Genomic DNA, 18,963 nt, shown 5'->3' with positions numbered 1-18,963 from the left:
TTTTTTTTTTTTTTTTTTTTTTGTCTTTTTGTCTTTTTTTCCGTGTCCGGCAACGGATCGCAACCCTCAGTGTTGCCCCCGTACCGGACGGGGGACCGGCAACGGGATCGCAAGCCTTGGTGTTGCACCCGCGCCTCGCTCAGCCAGTGAGCGGGAACCGGTCTGTATGTGGGATCCGAACCCTCGGGCGGGAGCGCCGCCGCGCTTCCCAAGCGGCGCACTATCCAGTGCGCCACCGGGCCGGCCCCGACTGCAGTCTTCTATACTCACAAATAACCTGGACAAATGTGATATATCACAAAAGGTTGAAGAGTCCACAGAAGACTTCTATTTCTAGCAATGATAGACTAGATAATTTGGATCAGCCCTCTTGCTCAGGTGAGAGCTGTGTGTGTGTGTGTGTGTGTGTGCACGTGTGTGTGTGTGTGTGTTTGTATTAGTGTTCGAAGGTGCTGAACAACTACTAATACGTGAAAAATCACTGAGCAAGAACCAGGAGAACATTAAAAACCAGAGAGGTGAGTCTGACATATGGGGCCATTTTTCCCATGGGCTCATTTCTGACTCCAGAAGAAGCACCTGTGAGGGCAGACATTGGAATCTATGACCTGTCAAAGGAAGAAGCACCGGGTAAGCCCTCTGTGCTTTAGTTCATAAGTGGCTTATCCTTGAAGGGACAACTGTCTGGTTTTGAGTTATTTCAGTCCCTAAATTATCTGAGTTTCACAAATCAGATTAAGGCAATCTTGGATTCTAATGCCTTCGGTTGACTAGAAGAAGCAAATATAAATTCTCTGAAGTTAGCATCATTCTAGGCTTCAAATTATTTCTACAAACAATTCAAAAAATATAATATATGGCACTCCCTCACAAAAACAATATTAATAATATAGTGTCCAGAAACAAGGCAAGATAACATGAAGAAAAATACCCGATACAATAGACAATAGAATAGGTCCATAGGATCTTCAAATACTGGTGGCATCAAACTCAAGCTTTAAAAAAAACTATGTTTACTGTGTTTAAGGAGATAAAAAATAAGATTGAGAATTTTAGCAAAGAACAAGAAACAAACCAAAAAGTCTACTTCAGTTTTGAAAAATCAGCACATTAGCAGAATAAAAAAGAAAAATGATGTTCTGAAAAGCATTTGATAAATTAATCTATTATGATTTAAAAATAAAACTCTTAATAGAGAATAAAAAGGAATTTCCTCAATCTGATAAAGGGTATCTACCAAAAATCTACTGCAAATAGTACAGTTAGTGATGAAATGTCAAAAGTGTACTTCTGGAGACTAGGAACAGGGCAAGACCATTGTCACCCCTGCTGTTCAACATTGTTCTGGAGGTCCTAGCTACAGCAGTAAAATGGAGATGGACACAGAAAAGTATAAGGATTGAAGAGGAAGAAATAAAACTGTCATTATCTAAAATGAATAATTGCATATGTAGAAAATAAAAAAGAATCTACATTCTACATTAGTAAAGTCAATATACAAATGGCAACAAACAAAAAATAAAGTTAAAAAAAACCATTTACCATAGCATCAAAAAATTAAATTCATAGGAATTAAAATGTATGTCATGCCTAAAGCATTATTGAGAAAAAATTAAAGACCTGAATAAATGAAGAGACATTTCATATTCATTGATTAGAAAATTCTATATTATAGAAATATTTCCCCAAATTGATCTGTTGTTTCAAAGTAATTGCAGTCAAAATCCCAAAGTGTTTTTATTCTTATGGAGCTTGACAAATTGATTCTATGATTTATGTGGTGATGCAAAGCACCGAGAGTAGCCGACTCTTGGAGAAGAACAAGATTGGTGGATTTGCTTAACAAAATATTACAATATACTATAAAGTCACAGAAATTAAAACAATATGGTATTGGTGCAAGGATAAACAATAAATCAGTAAAATGATCATTGCAGATAAGATCCATCAATGGATTCTGAAATTTGTGGTAAAACCTTAAGGAGAAACAGGATCTTCATAGTCTCAAAGTGTCTCTCCCAAGATATATAATAACTGCAAAGGGAAAGATGGTATCTTTAAGGGGAGAAACCCAGAAGAAACCTTTTTAATGAAGTGATCAAGGTCAACATCATCAGTAATAAGACTTATTGATATTATTATGAACTCCTTGATACACACTAAGAACATGATCTAATTCCTGGGGTGTTTTTGCAAAAAATGCAAAAAATAAGATACATAAGGAACATTCAACAAAATAATTGATCAATACTCTTCAAAAATGTCAAGGTAATGAAAAATAAGGGTAGTCTGAGGAACTGTCAGATTAGAAGAGACTAAGGACAAATAACAACTAAATATAATGCAGGATCCTAGATAAGATCCTAGAATAGAAAAAGAACATTTGTAAACAACAGGTGAAATTTGAATAAGGACAGTAGTTTGTTTATTTAATAGTATTATACCATTGTTATTTTCTTGGTTTTGACAATCGTCTATGATTATAGAAGATGTTAACATTAGGAGAAGGTTGGTGAGGGATATATGAGAATTTTCTGCAGTATTTATGTAACTTTTCTGTAAATTTCAACTTACTTGAAAATGAAAACTTAGAAAACATTTTTGTTAAGTTTTAAAATACTCTTTCCCACTATGGTGAATTGTTCCCCCTGTCTCTCCAACTTCCTCGGTATGTCCCTGCTCAGAAATTTGTGTTTTATTCTAAGTGTGATGAGAATCCTTTGGAGGTGTGAGAACAAAGGAATGATGTGATTTGATTTTTATTAATGATATTGTGGGCATGTTTTTTTTTTTTTTGTCTTTTGTCTTTTTCCGTGTCCGGCAACGGATCGCAACCCTCAGTGTTGCCCCCGTACCGGACCGGGGACCGGCAACGGGATCGCAACCCTCGGTGTTGCTCCCGCGCCTTGCTCAGCCAGTGAGCGGGAACCAGTCTGTATGTGGGATCCGAAACCTCGGGCGGGAGCGCCGCCGCGCTTCCCAAGCGGTGCACTATCCAGTGCGCCACTGGGCCGGCCCTATTGTGGGCATTTTGTTAAAATTTATTTTTTTATTATATGGGTGTCCAATCAAAAAGTTTTGGAGACTCAGATTAGGGAATGGTATGAGAAAATTGTTTTACTAAGAAGAAACCTACTGACTTTCTTCAATAGATGAGAAATTATTATACAAATCATTTCATGGTCTGAATGACAATATCTGTGCTGAATTTGAAATATCAGAGGATTTTAATCAAGAATAAGTATGTCTGTATTAAGTCTTGTTCGAGCTGGAGTTTATTCCTTAAGGGTTATGTGATCACTCTCAGTGATTTGATATAGGAAAAGTCTTGTCTACAAAATAATTTCTCAGAATCACTTCAAATTCTGTGATTTTATATTACTCTCTATTTCCTCTCTCCTTAAATATTATTTTTAAAGTTATGTACATAAATGGATTCATTTAAAAAACAAAATATTGCATAATCATCTTAGTATCCACAAAGTTGAACATAATGTCAGCCAAGAGGTCTCACACTGGCAGCCTGTGGGCGGGATGTAGTCCACATGTGTGTTTTGTTGAGTTACATGGTATTTTAAAAGAGTTGGAGTCAACATATTAAGATCTGGGGTTTAAATAGTAATCTAGATTTCTGTCTTCTCTTGAAAAACTGGAGGATCTAAGCAACATTGGGCCTACATTCCCACAAGGCAATAATCAACTGTAGTTGAGCTGGAGCAGCCTCCCTTAGGAGACCTCCCTTAGACGAGGCATGTCTTTCCCAGGCCACCAGAGTCCCCATACACATGGTTTGTTTATAGTATACAATCCTGACCTGTTTTATTTATATCATATACCTGGCCTCTGTAGGCATTTAAGTTTGGGGCATCTGGATAGATCATGATCCTTCATAATACACTCTTTTCTTCACCTTTCTAGGAATCCCCTATCCCAGAAGACAAAGGCCGCCGATTTGTCTTCTCTTATTTTCTAGCTACTGACATGATCAGTATCTTTGAGCCTCCTGTTCGCAATTCTGGTATCATTGGGGGCAAGTACCTTGGCAGAACTAAAGTCGTTAAACCACACTCCACGGTGGATAACCCCATCTACTATGGCCCTGGTGACTTCTTCATTGGTGCTCTGATTGAGGGTAGGTTTAAACACAATACAGAATTTCCTACTAGCTGGGTGAATGGCTTCTTCCTAGTTGGAATTTAATTCAATAAAACCTTGTAAGATCCAATTAGGCTGTATTCCATTTGAGATAATGCTTAATTTTTTTTTATATACGATATAATGTCTTAATCTCCTTCCTTTTTTTTTTTTTTTCCTTTTTTTTTTTTGTAATCTCCTTCCTTTTTAATTAAACTCTAAATTGGTTGCATTTGTTAGCTCTAGATGTTGACACTGAGCTTCCTACACACTGAGCAAACTACCACATATTAGTTTATAGAGCTATTGAAAGTTCATTAGTCTGGGTCACAAATGAATATCTGTGAATTCATCATTTGAGGTTAATATTACTCTATCCTTAAAATATTATTTCATGAGAGAAACATAACCAACTTAAGTGTATTGCTACCTTCTCCCCAGTGTTTGGCCACCGGTTCATCATCCTCGATACAGATGAATATGTTTTGAAATACATGGAAAGCAATCCTAACCAGTATTCACCAGAAGCACTCTCATCAATTCAGAACCACATCCGAAAGCAAGAAGCTCCTGCACCAAAATTGGAAAAGTAGGTTTGACTGCCTAGAGTTCAGTTTGGCTTTGGCACATGCATGATATTCAGGAAGTAGTTCTTGACAAAATGAATGAGTAATCACATTTTAAATTCAGATTTCTCTCATCAGATGGGAATTATTAGACATAAACAGAAGGTTCCCTGGGTATCTTTTTCTCATTGCTAAATTAAAAGAAAAAAAACGACCTCTGGATCTAGAAGGGACCATTGGAGGAACAGGCCCTGCTGTTCCTAGTGGCTGGGCCTAGCAGAGACCTCATGGACCTTTATTCTTGAAGCCCAGGACTGGGCATGATGAGGTGGGAACACCCACCTGAGGAGCTCCACCCTCCCAAGGGTATAGGTGCCCAGAGGATGTTTTTTTCCAGGACAGATGGGCCCTGTGTCTCGGGGGTGGGGTGGGGGTCAGCCTTCAGCAGCAGTGCACACCCCACCTTCCCCATACTTGCACGGGGGTGAGATTTGGAGTGATGGGAAGGTTTTTAAGGGCCAGGGATGAATCTGTTCTAAATATCATTACTTGTAAATGAAGTCTATTTTTCTTCCTTGGGGAAAAAAAAAAGACAATTTTGCTGGTAATAAGCTGAAGCAAAAAGCTTTCCAGTGTCTTCTGGTATTTGCATAGATATGGGACAATTACAAAAAAAAAATATTTTGAAAAATACTTGAATTAAATGTATACCATGAATATCAAGTGGGAACTTAATGCTTTCCAGCCACAAAACTATACTTCTCTAGTGCATTCAGCTTTCCACTCTGCTAGATGATTACCATATTTCTTTGGTCAGGAGATAATTTTTTTTCACATTTTAACATTGCTGGAATTAGGATGCATTTTTTAATTTATGGTAAATATGGATTATAATTGGTAATTTTTTCTTGCTTAGTAGTAGATAAAATAATGCTGTGTCTTTATTTTCGTTTTATTTTTGTATTCATTTTATTTTAATATTTGTTTTATTTGCATAGTCAATAAAATAGAGCTTTTCACAACTTCTCCTCTCCCTGAAACCTCCAGCATCTCCCCATCCTCATTCTTATTATACTACTATACTGAACACAATGAAACAAGTAGAAGGGCCCCCCAGCCATATCTACCCATGTACCAGCACCTGTACCCACATACGCTGCCTTCCTACTTGCTACCAGGGATCAAGGTTTCAAAGAGTATCCCCAGGACCCCTGGAGGTTCCCAACATGCTTTTGGGGGCCTGTGAGGTCAAAACTATTCTCACAGTAATACTGAGTCATTATTTGTCTTTTTACTCTTGTTTTCACACAAGATTTCCAAAGATTACACAGTGAATGATATCACAGCAGGCTGAATACAGAAGCAGATGAAAATCCAGATGTCTTCTATTAATAAAATCAGATATTAAAGAGATTTGCAAAAATGTAAAAAATGCCAGTCTTCTCACTAAATTTTTTTTATTTGGGAAAATAGAAAATATAGTTATTTTTCATAAAAATTATGTTATTTTTGTTAACATGAAATGGGTTTATTATTGATTCTTAAATTAATATTTTCAAAATTTTCAAATATAATTTCTAATATACTAAATGGAATAGATAAGACATAAAAATTCTTTAGGGTCCTCAATAATTTTTAAGTGTATAAAGGTGTCCTGAGACCAAAAAGTAGAGAACTACTGCCCTAAATGAATGGTTGGTGCTTCTATCGGAATTCAGTTCCTCCACTTGTGTATTAAACCCCATCCTCTCTCATATGCTCCAGTAATTCCCCCCTCTCTCACACGTTTATTGTTTTCTTCTCTATAGAATCATTCCTGTTAACGAACACACATAGTGTTATTTTTCTATAATAAAAAAAAAAGCAAAAGCAAAAACAAATTGAAACAAAACCTTCTCCTGACTCCACGTCCTCTGCTAGCTGGGGCCCCATTTCTCTGTTCCCCTTTGCACCAAATCTCCTCAAAAGAGTTGTCTGTAATTCCAGTCTAGAATTCCTTTCTTCCCATTCTCTCTTAAATCCACTCCCATCAGGTTTTTCTACCTCTCCCATTCCACTAAAACCCCGCATTAAGGAGGTTTCCTGACATATTATCAAATCCCCATTTGACACAATGAATCATTCTGTCTTCCTTGATATACAGGCAGTTCTCTATTTTCACTGTTCTGAGATGCATGAACTTCAGTTACCACCATTTAGTAAAGTAACCCAGTTCCTCAACAGCATGGTTCAAATTCCAGTTACCACAGTTTGTTAACTGTGAGTAATTGCATAAACCACAAACTTCTCTGTGAGGTCTTTAGTTCACTAATAATGACATAAATAACAGATGCGCATCATGATCAATGACACGTCACACGTTTCAAAGTCTGTTGGTGGTTGGTCACTGTGCACCTATTTTTTAGTTCACTCATAGAAAAGTGTGAAGCTGTGTTGCCTCCTTGTCTCAAAGTGACACACCCACATGATACTTCACAAAATGTGTTATCAAGAGAGAATTAGACAACAAAGATAAAATTGCATCAAAGAAACAAAAAGTGATGATGCTAGAAGTGAAATTCATGTCAAACATAAATGAACTTATGGAAGAAAGAGCTGAGTGTGGGAATGTTGACACTGCCACCTTTCAAGACACTAGGTATGCAGCTGGAGGAGCCTGGTGAAGGTAAACCTATTGACCTAAATGAGGAGAGCTGTTGTAATGAAAAGGTCGAAGACATCCCAGATGCCTGAAAAAAACTTAAGATTAAAAGTACTCTTAGAGGTATTTCACACTCATTGAAGAAACTCTAGAAGATATTTCATAAGATCAAAAGCAAAAATTTAAAAATGCTGGAAGTTGATCCAGACTTGAATATGACAATTCTCCAAGGCATAGAAAAGACCCTGTATCATAAATTGTACAATGAGAAGAATGCAAATGCTGTTTAAACTACTCTGATAATTTTTTTATAAGGAAATAAAACAGTTTAATTCTCAGGGTTCCAAAACTTTAAATTCAGTGTGCTAAGCAAAAATTAGTTTAAATATTTTTTCACTTCCCTATACATTTATAACCATCAGAGTTTTTAATGTTGTGACAAAAATGCTTGAAGATGATATGAGTCCAAGTGTCATCTAGCCATTCTGTCTTTGGCTTCTAACTCCTTTCACCTGATAATGAATCACGCTCTAAGGAAATGATTATTTGACTAATTAAGAATAATGAAAGGGGATCCTGAGTACTTGTCAGGCCTGAGTACTTTTTATGTCAAGTGTCAATTAGAGGATGATGAAATTTGTAGTTAGCCATTTGCTTTCTCTGAACCAGAAAATTAGAATAGTGCACAGGTAACTGAGTATTGACTTCATCTTGAAGTTCTTAAGTTCTTTTTGGGTTTGAAGTCCTCACTGCAATATTTTTTTTTTTCCTTTTTGTCTTTTTTCATGACCGGCAACGGATCGCAACCCTCAGTGTCGCGCCCGTACTGGCCCGGGACCGGCAACGGGATCGCAACCCTCGGTGTTGCTCCCCGCACCTCGCTCAGCCAGTGAGCGGGAACCGGTCTGTATGTGGGATCCGAACCCTCGGCGGGAGCGCCGCCACGCTTCCCAAGTGGCTCACTGTAGCAGTGCGCCACCGGGCCGGCCCCTCACTGCAATATTTTGAACTCAGACTTAAGAACAACAAATACATTTGCTCAAACTCACCCTTTATAGAAAATCTACATGTGTGAATAGCATAAACACACACACGTTCATATGTATTACTTTTATTCCATTAGCATGTCCATTTGTGTTCTTCAGCTTGGGGACCCTCCTCTCCTGCTCAGTGAACCTTTTAATCCTTTCTTTTCCACTTCCAGCCACTTTCCCATGTAGAAATTTCCAGATATTCTTATTTTTTCCCCCATTTTCTTTAAGCCCCAAGCTCTTACATATTTACTTTGCAGTTAGTTTCCGTTAGTTTCAAACATGAGATCAAATGATCCAATATGATCTTCTTCAGTTTTCCTAGCCTTCACCTTAGAATGTTTCTATACTATCTCTAATCTTCTCTTCACCTTCTTTCTTCAGCGATAAGTAGCTCCTCCTTTTTCTCCAAATTTAATTCTGCTATTTTGTGTCTGTAACCACTTCCCTCCTGACTGCTCCAGAATCCAAACACTCTTCATAAATTGCTTTCTTGAAGTTCATTGATTGTTTCCAAGTATAATGGTTTCTTCCTACTTATTCATTCAACAGACATTTGAGTTTATACCATGTACCAGACCTTAAAATAAATGCTTATGCAAATATGTGACAGAATAGGGAGCTCATAATCTTAGAGCCGGGGCAAGCTTTTTGTTAAAAAGTGACTTTTCTTTTCTCAGGCTGTTCCTTTCATCTGCAGTCACTTTATTTCATTCTGCATGTCCAACCTCTCACATTCTTCAAGGCCTAGGTCAAATGCCACTTCCTTAATTTGTTGGCCTTTCCTGGCTCTTCCACTCTCTGTACTCCTCTTAAATTGTAATGGTGTATTTCTCCCTTTTGTTAGTGATTTTAAAGTCTCCGTCTTAATCCCCCTCCTAGAGAGCAAGGACTTTTACTAAAGACAGAATCTCTATTATACTCAACAGTTTATTCCTCTCCTCTGCCAAAGCTAGCATTGAGTCTTCCAGGCCCAAAAAGTAGTTGTTAAATGTATCAATGAATATTTCTGCCAGGACTGTCAAAGGAACTTTGTTAAAAATGAATATTTGTTGGGCCGGCCTGTGGCTCACTCGGGAGAGTGTGGTGCTGATAACACCAAGGCCATGGGTTCGGATCCCATATAGGGATGGCCGGTTCGCTCACTTGGGAGAGCGTGGTGCTGACAACACCAAGTCAAGGGTTAAGATCCCCTTACCGGTCATCTTTTAAAAAAAAAAAAAAAAAGAATATTTGTTGTGTGTCTTCTATGTCAGGCACTAAGTGCTTTGTATGTAACAACTCATTTAGTTCTCACAACAACCTTTATGACGTTGCTTCCCTTAAAGACTTTCATTATTACAGATAAGGAAACTGAGCCACAGAGCAGTTAAGTAATTTAGTCAAGATCATGCAGACTTTAAGTGGCAAAACTGATTTTGAACCAGGTGGTCAAATTCCAGAGCCCATGCTTTTTACTACGATTTTTTCTGCTTTGCCAGAGAAAAGTACCAAGAAATCAGGGAGGTTCTTATTCAGCAAAGACTCTTGACTACCTGAAACTCTCTGGGAAAGTGACTGCCCATTCTGGGAGTGGGTTTACCTTCATTAAGGCAAAGGGCGCCCTGGGTCACAGATCAAGAGCTAAGTTCAGGGCAAGGGGTTCATGCTGAATCTTTGCAGTTGAAATGGCCAGCTCAAGCACATTGTTGGTATCAGAGTTGCCTGCCATCAAAAAGAAATACTGTAGGAAAGGAAGAATAGGATTGCAGACTGTTTGCTTTTTAAAAAAATACATGAATTCCAATCCATTCTTGCTAAGTGGAGGACTTTGCCAGGGTGCTTCTAGCAAAATATTCTAAGAGCAGACTGAAACTCTGACATCCCTTTTATCTACAGGAGATTAGTCACTCTATAAAACTCACATTTACTTTTATGAAAAGTAAAGGTTGGGCATTGGAGAACTTGGCACAGAATCCTCACCTAGCATGTTGGGACCTCCAGCCGCCTTTCAGCTGGCAGTCCCTATTAAGAATAACCAGCCGGCCCCTGTGTTGCCTTGTTAACCCACGGGAACAAAACTTTGCCCTGGGACTTGCAGCTTTTGAACAGGCCCTGGTTTGGACCCTGGCAATAAAGTAGGGGCTGTAATTTTAACTAGCTCTACCTTAAAAAGTACCACATGTTGCCATCTGTCTGTGAACCTACTCCATCTTGCTCAAAGGCAGCAGATGCGATGGGTATTTTCCCTGCTGGGTGAAGGGGAATAGGTATCTGGCCTTAGGGAAGGGAGAGTTATTGTCTCTTTCCTAAAATGATTGGATGATCACATTTTAACTTTATATGCTCTATGGCTCGAACTTCTGGGAACATGTGGAAAAGTGAGGTTTGACTGCTTTCTGCCACTAAATAGCTCCCTGGAAGTCATTCATGATTTAGTATATATGATTAAGTTATACCCATCAGATAAACATATTCTATTCATATTCTTCTATAATAAATAATGCTACAGAGCATTTAGATAGTGGGGATTTTTATAACAATTTTTGTTTTTGTCTTACTATAAAAGTAACACATGTCTAGAATAAAAAAATGTTTAGGGAGTAAAAATTTAGGTGATACAACTAGAAATAAACAAAAATATTTTGAAATTCTCATAACCCAGAGATGACTACTTCTAATATTTTGGTTTTTAATATGCATATAAAATGGAATAATTCTGTGATACTATTTTATTGGCTTTTTTCACTTGATAGTCTATCATGAACATTTCTGATATTATGAAATATTTTATAGAGCATTGATAGTTTAATTTTTTGAGTAGGTGTTACATTCATAAACATAAACACATACAAAGGGTCTTCAAAAGTTCATGGAAAGATTCATATTACCTTTTAATTCCATTTTTTCATGAACTTTTTGAAGTGTGTGTGTGTGTGTGTGTGTGTGTGTTCGTGTATGTATGAAGGGACTAATGAAAAGTTTTGCTCCCTCCCCATCTTCCATCTACCTACTTCTTACCCTCTACTCCCCATAGGTAACTACCTCCTTCCTTGGTTTTTCGAGTATCTTCTCAGAGTTTCTTTACACAATATAAGCAAATTTAAATTTACTATACTTTTATTTCCCCACAATTTCTACACAAAGGTAGCACTCTATACATATTTTTGTGCCTTGAGTGTCTCACTAACCATGTATCTTTCTACTCTTTCTGCAGCCTTATCAATGGCTGCATTATTATTCCATTGCTTGATTGTAGTTTAAATTATTTACCTAATTCTCTATTTTTGGATATTTAGGTTATCTCAAAACAGTCTTATAGATGTATCTTTGCATATAACATATGATTGTTTCCTTAGGACAAATTATATGAAATTATTTGCTGGGCTTTTGCTCCGTATTTCCAAATTGTTCTTGAAAGGTTAGCAGGGGCCACTAGCAGTAAAAATTGGAAATATGTTAAAGAGAGGCTATTTGCAACAGTGAACTTTTTGAATATTATATCCAGAAAAGCAATGGTGGATTGATAGTTTTGAAGTCACAGAATGAGAGGGAGTCAGTGAGAAGTGGTTGGATATCCTTGAAAGAACATGTTGGGATGGGAGTGAGATGCAAGTTCTGGTCTTACCTCTGACATGAGATCTGCAGTAAGTCACTAGGGTCGGCAAGTCTGTTTTCTCACCACTGAAAAAGGGAAAAGTGCTTACTGAGTTTATTTGGTCCTGTTTTGTTCAAAAAGGATTTTTGAAGATGAAATATGAGGGGGTGTTTTCCAGTTCTAATTATTTCTTTTAAATTTTAAAACTGCACCTTCATTTTCTGCAAGTTCATTACTGGAGTATAAAAATGCTACTGCTTTTTGGGTGTTGATTTTGTATCCTGCAACTTTGCTGAAATTGTTAATCAGCTCTAAGAATTTTTTTGTAGAGTCTATAGGTTTTTCTATATATAAAATCATGTCATCTGCAAAAAAAGACAGTTTGACTTCATCCTTTCCAATCTGGATCCCTTTATTTCTTTCTCTTGCCTGATTGCTCTGGCTAGTACTTCCAATACTGTGTTAAATAGGAGTAGTGAGAATGGGCATCCGTCTTGTTCCTGAAGAATTAACATTGGGAAAATGTCCATACTACTCAAAGCAATCTACAGATTCGGTGCAATCCCCATCAAAATACCAATGACATTCTTCACAGAAATAGAAAAAGCAATCCTAACATTCATATGGAACAACAAAAGACCCCAAATAGCCAAAGCAATCCTGAGCAAAAAAATTAATAATGTTACTCAACTTCAAATTACATTACAAACCTATTGTAACTAAAATAGCATGGTACTGACATAAAAACAGACACATGGATGAATGGAACAGAATAGAAAATCCAGGAATCAACCCACATACTTACAGGCAACTGATCTTTGACAAAGGCAACAAGAACACACACTGGGGAAAAGACTGCCTCTTCAATAAATGGTTCTGGGAAAACTGGACATCCAAATGTAGAAGAATGAAACTGGACCTGTACCTCTCACCATATACCAAAATCAACTCAAGATGGATTAAAGACTTAAATATAAAACCTGAAACTGTAAAATTACTTAAGGAAAACACAGGAGAAACACTCCAGTAAAGTAGGACTGGGCAAAGACTTTATGAATAAGACCCCAATAGCACAAGCAACAAAAGAAAACAGAAACAAATGGCATAATATCAAACTAAAAAGCTTCTTCACAGAAAAGGAAACAACAGAACAGAAAGATAACCCATAGAATGGGAGAAAATATTTGCAAACTATACATCTGACAAGAGATTAATATCCAGAATATACAAAGAACTCAAACAACTGTACAGTAAAAAAACCAAATAATCCAATTTAAAAATGGGCAAAGGAGATGAATAGACATTTTTCAAAGGAAGACATACAAATGGCGAACAGGTACATGAAAAAATGCTCAGCATCACTAGTCATTAGAGAAATGCAAGTCAAAACCACATTGAGATATCATCTCACCCCAGTTAGACTGGCTATTATAAAAAAGACTGAGAATAACAAATGCTGGTGAGGATGCAGGGAAAGGGGCACTCTTCTGCACTGTTGGTGGGACTGTAAATTAGCACAGCCATTATGGAAAACAGTATGGAGGTTTTTCAGACAACTACAGATAGAACTACCATATAATCCAGCAATCCCACTGCTGGGTATATACCCAAAGGAATGGAAATCATCTCGAAGGGATACGTGCACTCCCATGTTCATTGCAACTCTATTTCCAGTAGCCAAAGTATGGAACCAACCTAAGTGCCCATTGATGGATGACTGGATAAAGAAAATGTGGTATATATACACAATGGAATACTACTCAGCCATAAAAAAGAATGAAATTCTGCCATTTGGAGTAACATGGATGAGTCTGAAGAAAATTATGTTATATGAAATAAGCCAGACAAGGAAAGAGAAATACTGCATGTTCTCACTCATAACTGGGTGGGAGGAAGGGAGGGAGGGAGGAAAGAAGGGAGGAAATGAGGGAAAGAGGGAGAAAGGGAGGGAGGGAGGAAGGAAAAGACGACAACAATACTTTGAACTTTCAGAAGGAGAGAACAAACCTAAGGATACTAGAGATGGGGAGGGGGTTTGGGGAGGGATAGGTCAGGTAAAGGGCACAAAGGAACATCATGATTTGTGTTAACGAATATGCTAATAATAAATAATTTTAAAAAATTTTTTAAAAGTGCACCTTCATGCTCAGAGAAAATAAAAGTTGAGCTTCTACTTATTGTGGTTGTGTTTTGAAGGAATAGACATTCCTCTTCTTAATGCTCTGTGTTACTGATTTCTCTTCATTTCAGTAAATGCTAAGTCTGAACTGTTCACTCCACCACACAGAGCAGTCTCTTAACTTCCATAGATAACCTTTCACAAAATTCAGCATGAATTGGAGAGGGATGGTTAAAACTACAAGACATTCCTGGCTGCATAGTTTTTATACACACACACACACACACACACACACACACACACACACACACACACACGTATATATACAAAATTTTTTTTCTTTTGTCCTTTTTGAGACCGGCCGCACCGTGCTCAGCCAGTGAGCACACCGGCCATCCCTATATAGGATCCGAACCCGCGGCGGGAGCGTCGCTGCGCTCCCAGCACTGCACTCTCCCAAGTGCGCCACAGGTTCGGCCCCCCAAATTTTTTTAAACACGCAGTCATTCATTTTTAGATGAGGTAATATTAATCTGCAACAGCAGTAGGAGACAATCATGTGATTCCCACAAATACCAAATTTGGGGTTGGTGATTTTATTAGATTTTGCTTCTTGTGGTACAGTGACTTAACAGATGGCCAGAAGGGAGGCAGTTTAAAAACTGCCCCTAATCAGGCCTTCCTGATGTGGAGGTCAGCCATCAGCCAGCCCCTGGGGGCAAGTGTTCAGTTATTGGTCAGTTCGGCGTCACAAAGTTGTTTGTCATTAGAAGCTTCCCCAAGTTCAAGTGAGAACTTTGGTCACCGAGATAAGATTAGTCAAGAATAAATACCATGTCATTATTTCCTTCCTTTCTCCACAGCAAGCAAACTGAAGAGGATCCAGGCATGCAGGAACTGGAAGCATTAATAGACACAATCCAGAAGCAACTGAAAGATTATTCATGCAAAGACAACATTAATGAGGCATTTCAAATTTATGACACGGAACATACAGGATACGTGGACAGAGAGAGATTTTTTAAAATCTGTGAATCTCTCAATGTCCCAGTTGATGACTCCTTGGTTAAGGAGGTCAGTATGAATTATTTTCCTGGGTTGATTGCAGAGGCTGGGTTGATTGAGCACCGATCTTTCCTTCCTAAAGGCATGTGTGTTTCATTTTAACTAGGGAAGATTTAGGATGTTCAAATCAGATTTCATATTCTGTCCTGTTTATGGTATTTCCCCCTGATTCTAGCATTGGCATTCTTTTCTAATCGCTGTTGCAGGGCATCTCTTTAAGTGGGCACGGAACTAGACAGCCGGAGTGGTTGGTAGACCAACGTGTCATGTCAGGGATGAATAAAGGCAGCAGAGATGATCCTGGAGGGGTAGCCAACTTGGGGGCGAGTCAAAGACAAGTTGATCAAGCAGGGTGGTTGGCAGCCTTTGAAACCCTTCACAGCCGATACCTACATTAGCCCATCAGTAGAGCTAGCATGGAAGAGAGTGAGACCACTGCCCAAGAGCAGCGGCATCTGCCAGTAGGGAGAGCATGGCCAGCTGCAAACTGAGAAAGTGTGTGGAAACTTTTCTCCTAGAATTTTCATGAGTGAGTTGAAGAGGGCGTTTTGTGCCCTTTCTTCATGATAAACCCTTTTAGCTAGGGTTCCCCTGAAAGTCAGAACAAAATCTCCCCCACAACTGCCAAGGACTCTGGCTTATCATTGAGATATTCTCACTGATTAATAACATTAAGGGTCTGTAGACCTTTTAAAAGATCTTTTAGCAAAAGATGTTCAAAAATCAAGACTCAGGAAAAGATTTTGTTTAGGGCTAAAAAGGGACTAGGTTGGAGATGAAGATGTTTTATAGACAGAAACATAGCAGAGAGTGGGGGATGGCAGATAGAGGGCTATTAGTTCATGTGGGCCAAACACCCATTTGGCTCCCCAAACCTTAGATTGACAGCTTTCCCAGCTTTTGATTTTCGGGTCATTCATACTCTCTGACATGGGAGACAGGAATGGCAGTCAGTGGGAAGTGGGACAGGAAAGGGATGGGTGAGGCAGATTTGCACACGTCTTTTAAAGGTAACCACTGCAAATCAGTCTGTTACCAGTCACAGTTGAGTTTCAGGAGACACAGTTTGGGCAGTGACATAACTAGATTCTTCTATTAGGCTGTGTTAACAGGAGATTGCTATTTTAAGAATCTTACTCCTTATGGGCTGGGTGGACAAAGTCTTGTAATTTGAATATAAAAACAAAAGTGCTTTGAAAATGACAATGTCCTTATAAATGTGGATGTTAGTCCTGAAATCTTCAGCAGGTCATTTACTCCATCCAGCTTCAGTTTCATTAAATGTAAGATGGAGATAATGTCAGAGCTACCTACCAGGTTCACAGGATCATTTCAGAATAAACTGTGGATGTGAAAACTCTGAACTGGTTTACAAAGGCTGGGGATCATTATGCATAAGCATGCTCGGCAGTTAAGATGAGGGAAGCCCTGCAGATCTGTCTCACCTGTTCTCTTTGCTTTCTTCTGCAGCTAATCCGATTGTGCTCTCAGGGAGAAGGCAAGATTAACTACTATAACTTTGTTCGTGCTTTTTCAAATTGACCTGGCTGATGAGAGAATGCAATACAACTTTTTGATGTTGGTCCTACACTTTGAAATATACCTTGTACTCTTAATAGAGGCATTTACACAGTTCTTGAAGTTGTATTTCTTTTTTGGCTCTCACATTGCACTACCACTGAAGTCAAAATTAATTGGGACCTTATAGGATCTAAGACTGGCGCCTTATTTGGGGTGGTAGCGGTATTGTGTTGGTTAATTTTATTTATCTACTTGACTGGCCCATAAGATGTCCAGATACATGGTCGAAATTACTCTGGGTGTTTCTGTAAGGATGTTTTTGGATGAGATTAACCTTCGAATCAGTAGACAAAGCAAGGCAAATTGCCCTCCCCAGTGTGGGTGGGCCTCATCCAATCATTTGAAGGCCTGCACCTTCCCACAAGAGAGAATTCCTCCTTCCTAACTGCCTTCAAACTGCGACACAGGCATTTTCCTGCCTTCAGACTCCAACTGAAACCTCAGCTTTCCTGGTTCTCAGGCCTTTGGACTAACACTGGAATCACACCCTCAGCACTCCTGAGTCTCTGGCTTGCCAATTCACCATGCAGATCTTGAGACTTGTCAGCCGCCATAATGTGAGCCAATTCCTTGTAATAAATTAATCTTCCTCTGTATGTATGTGTACACACATACACATTCCATTGGTTCTGTTTCTCTGGAGAACACTGACAATACAGATGTATACTGATTAAGAGCAAGAAGAATGATAAAACTTGCTAGATGCATCATTTAGAGTGTTGGAAATAAGCACACGGTATCACTGTTGCTGCTAGCCAAAGCCCCACCACTGCCTCCCTGCCTGTCCCCATATTGTAAGGAAATATACCACTTTTTTTCAAACTGCGGGTTCTAGGCCCATTAGTAGACCTGCATTTTTCAAAAATATAACAGAAAATATCAGTGCATATCAGTAGGGTATGTACTTTTTCACAAAACTTCTGCTTCAGCTGTGTGTGTATTTACTGGGTCATGATGGGTCATGATGTAAAATGTACTTCTTGATGTGGGTTGTAGCAAAAAAAAAGAAAAAATAGAAAAACACTGCTTTTAGAGAGCCTGGCCTTGAGATAGGAGGTGAAGACTAGGAGCTGTTGCTGGCTCTCTAATGAGCTCTGACTTCAGTTAAGTCAGCCACCAACTTCATCTTTAAAAATGCTGTCTCAAACTTCTTCCTGCCACCCAAAATGTGATGAGTGAGGGTGGAGTTATATAGGATTCCAGATGCCTGGGCCCTCTCAGAACTGCTAGGAAACTTCCCTTGGTTTTTTCCTTTCCTAATGTGCTAAGCCACCTCTTACCAGTTGATTAAAAGGCTGCAAATGTGTTATATTGACTCCTCCTTTTGTGTTCCAGATTATCTTAAGAAGAACCTGTTTTTGTTTTTTACCCACAGTCACTTGTAACTATTTAAAAAATCTATTTTCAAATATTTTAAAAGTCCATTTCAGTTTAAAACATACTAAGCTCTATCCTGCATGCCCCAGCTCAGTACTGCCCAGGCTTGGAAGCCTACAATAAACAGTGTGTGTGTGTGTTGGGGCAGATATAGTGGGTTTCTTCTTCCTTCCTCTGGATTCTGCTCCCTTTGTCCCTATTTGGCCATGCTGCTGTGTCTGGGAAGGGTTCAAGGGTGGAAACCAGAGTAAAAGGGCAAAGTCTTATTTCTGTGGCTGGTAATGTCAGAATCTGGGGTTGGGGCTCTATGACTGACATGTACCTAAAGGCTGGCTCACTCTCTCCCGGGGCACCTTTTTGTGTATGTGAGTTCTTAGGCCACTTTCCCACAGGAAATCTCCTAGTGCACCATTCTCAGATACAGATGGTCCCGACTCCAACTGACTGCCCCAGCTCTAACAGTACGCCCAGGCTCCCTCTTATCCTCTCTGGAAGTCCTCTTGGGTGGGGGGCCCTTTCAGGCTGACACGCCCTTCTAGGGTGTCCACTCTTGCCCAGTGTTCTCACCCAGTTGGCTCTCTTGGCTGGACAGTTAGCTGTCTTGGCTGGACAGTTAGGCAGGTCAGTCCCTTTCCTTGAGACTTGTTTTAGGTCAGAATCAGGTACCCCAAATGTTGAGCTCTTAAACTCCAGGGGACACATGTCAAGCCTGAGTCTGTTAAAGCACCCCCCTCACTTAGCTTGCAAATCCACAGCACTCTGAAAGCCCCTTTCAAGAAATCTGCATTCTCCAGTATTTTCTCTGTCACCCTTGCTGGGGTGAAAGAAGTTCACAACAGTTTTGGGCCCCTCCTCAGCAAATCTTTCATGGA

At 39.0% G+C, this 18,963-nt stretch overlaps 1 protein-coding gene across 1 annotated transcript in view; it reads left to right on the top strand.

Moving 5' to 3' along the window:
- The window catches only part of EFHC1 (EF-hand domain (C-terminal) containing 1), a 62,617-nt gene extending 44,594 nt beyond the window's left edge, over positions 1-18,023 (top strand). The window contains exons 8-11 of the mRNA XM_008594149.1: positions 3,919-4,132; positions 4,576-4,723; positions 14,932-15,142; positions 16,604-18,023. Coding sequence (XP_008592371.1) covers positions 3,919-4,132; positions 4,576-4,723; positions 14,932-15,142; positions 16,604-16,675 — 645 coding nt within the window. The 3' untranslated portion in view covers positions 16,676-18,023. The remainder of the gene's footprint in view (positions 1-3,918; positions 4,133-4,575; positions 4,724-14,931; positions 15,143-16,603) is intronic.
- Positions 18,024-18,963: the final 940 nt, after the last annotated feature.

This window comes from Galeopterus variegatus, unplaced genomic scaffold (genome assembly GCF_000696425.1).
Source record: "Galeopterus variegatus unplaced genomic scaffold, G_variegatus-3.0.2 Scaffold13, whole genome shotgun sequence".
Classification (NCBI taxonomy): Eukaryota; Metazoa; Chordata; class Mammalia; order Dermoptera; family Cynocephalidae; genus Galeopterus; species Galeopterus variegatus.
This window is presented reverse-complemented; position numbering and strand designations above follow the sequence as displayed.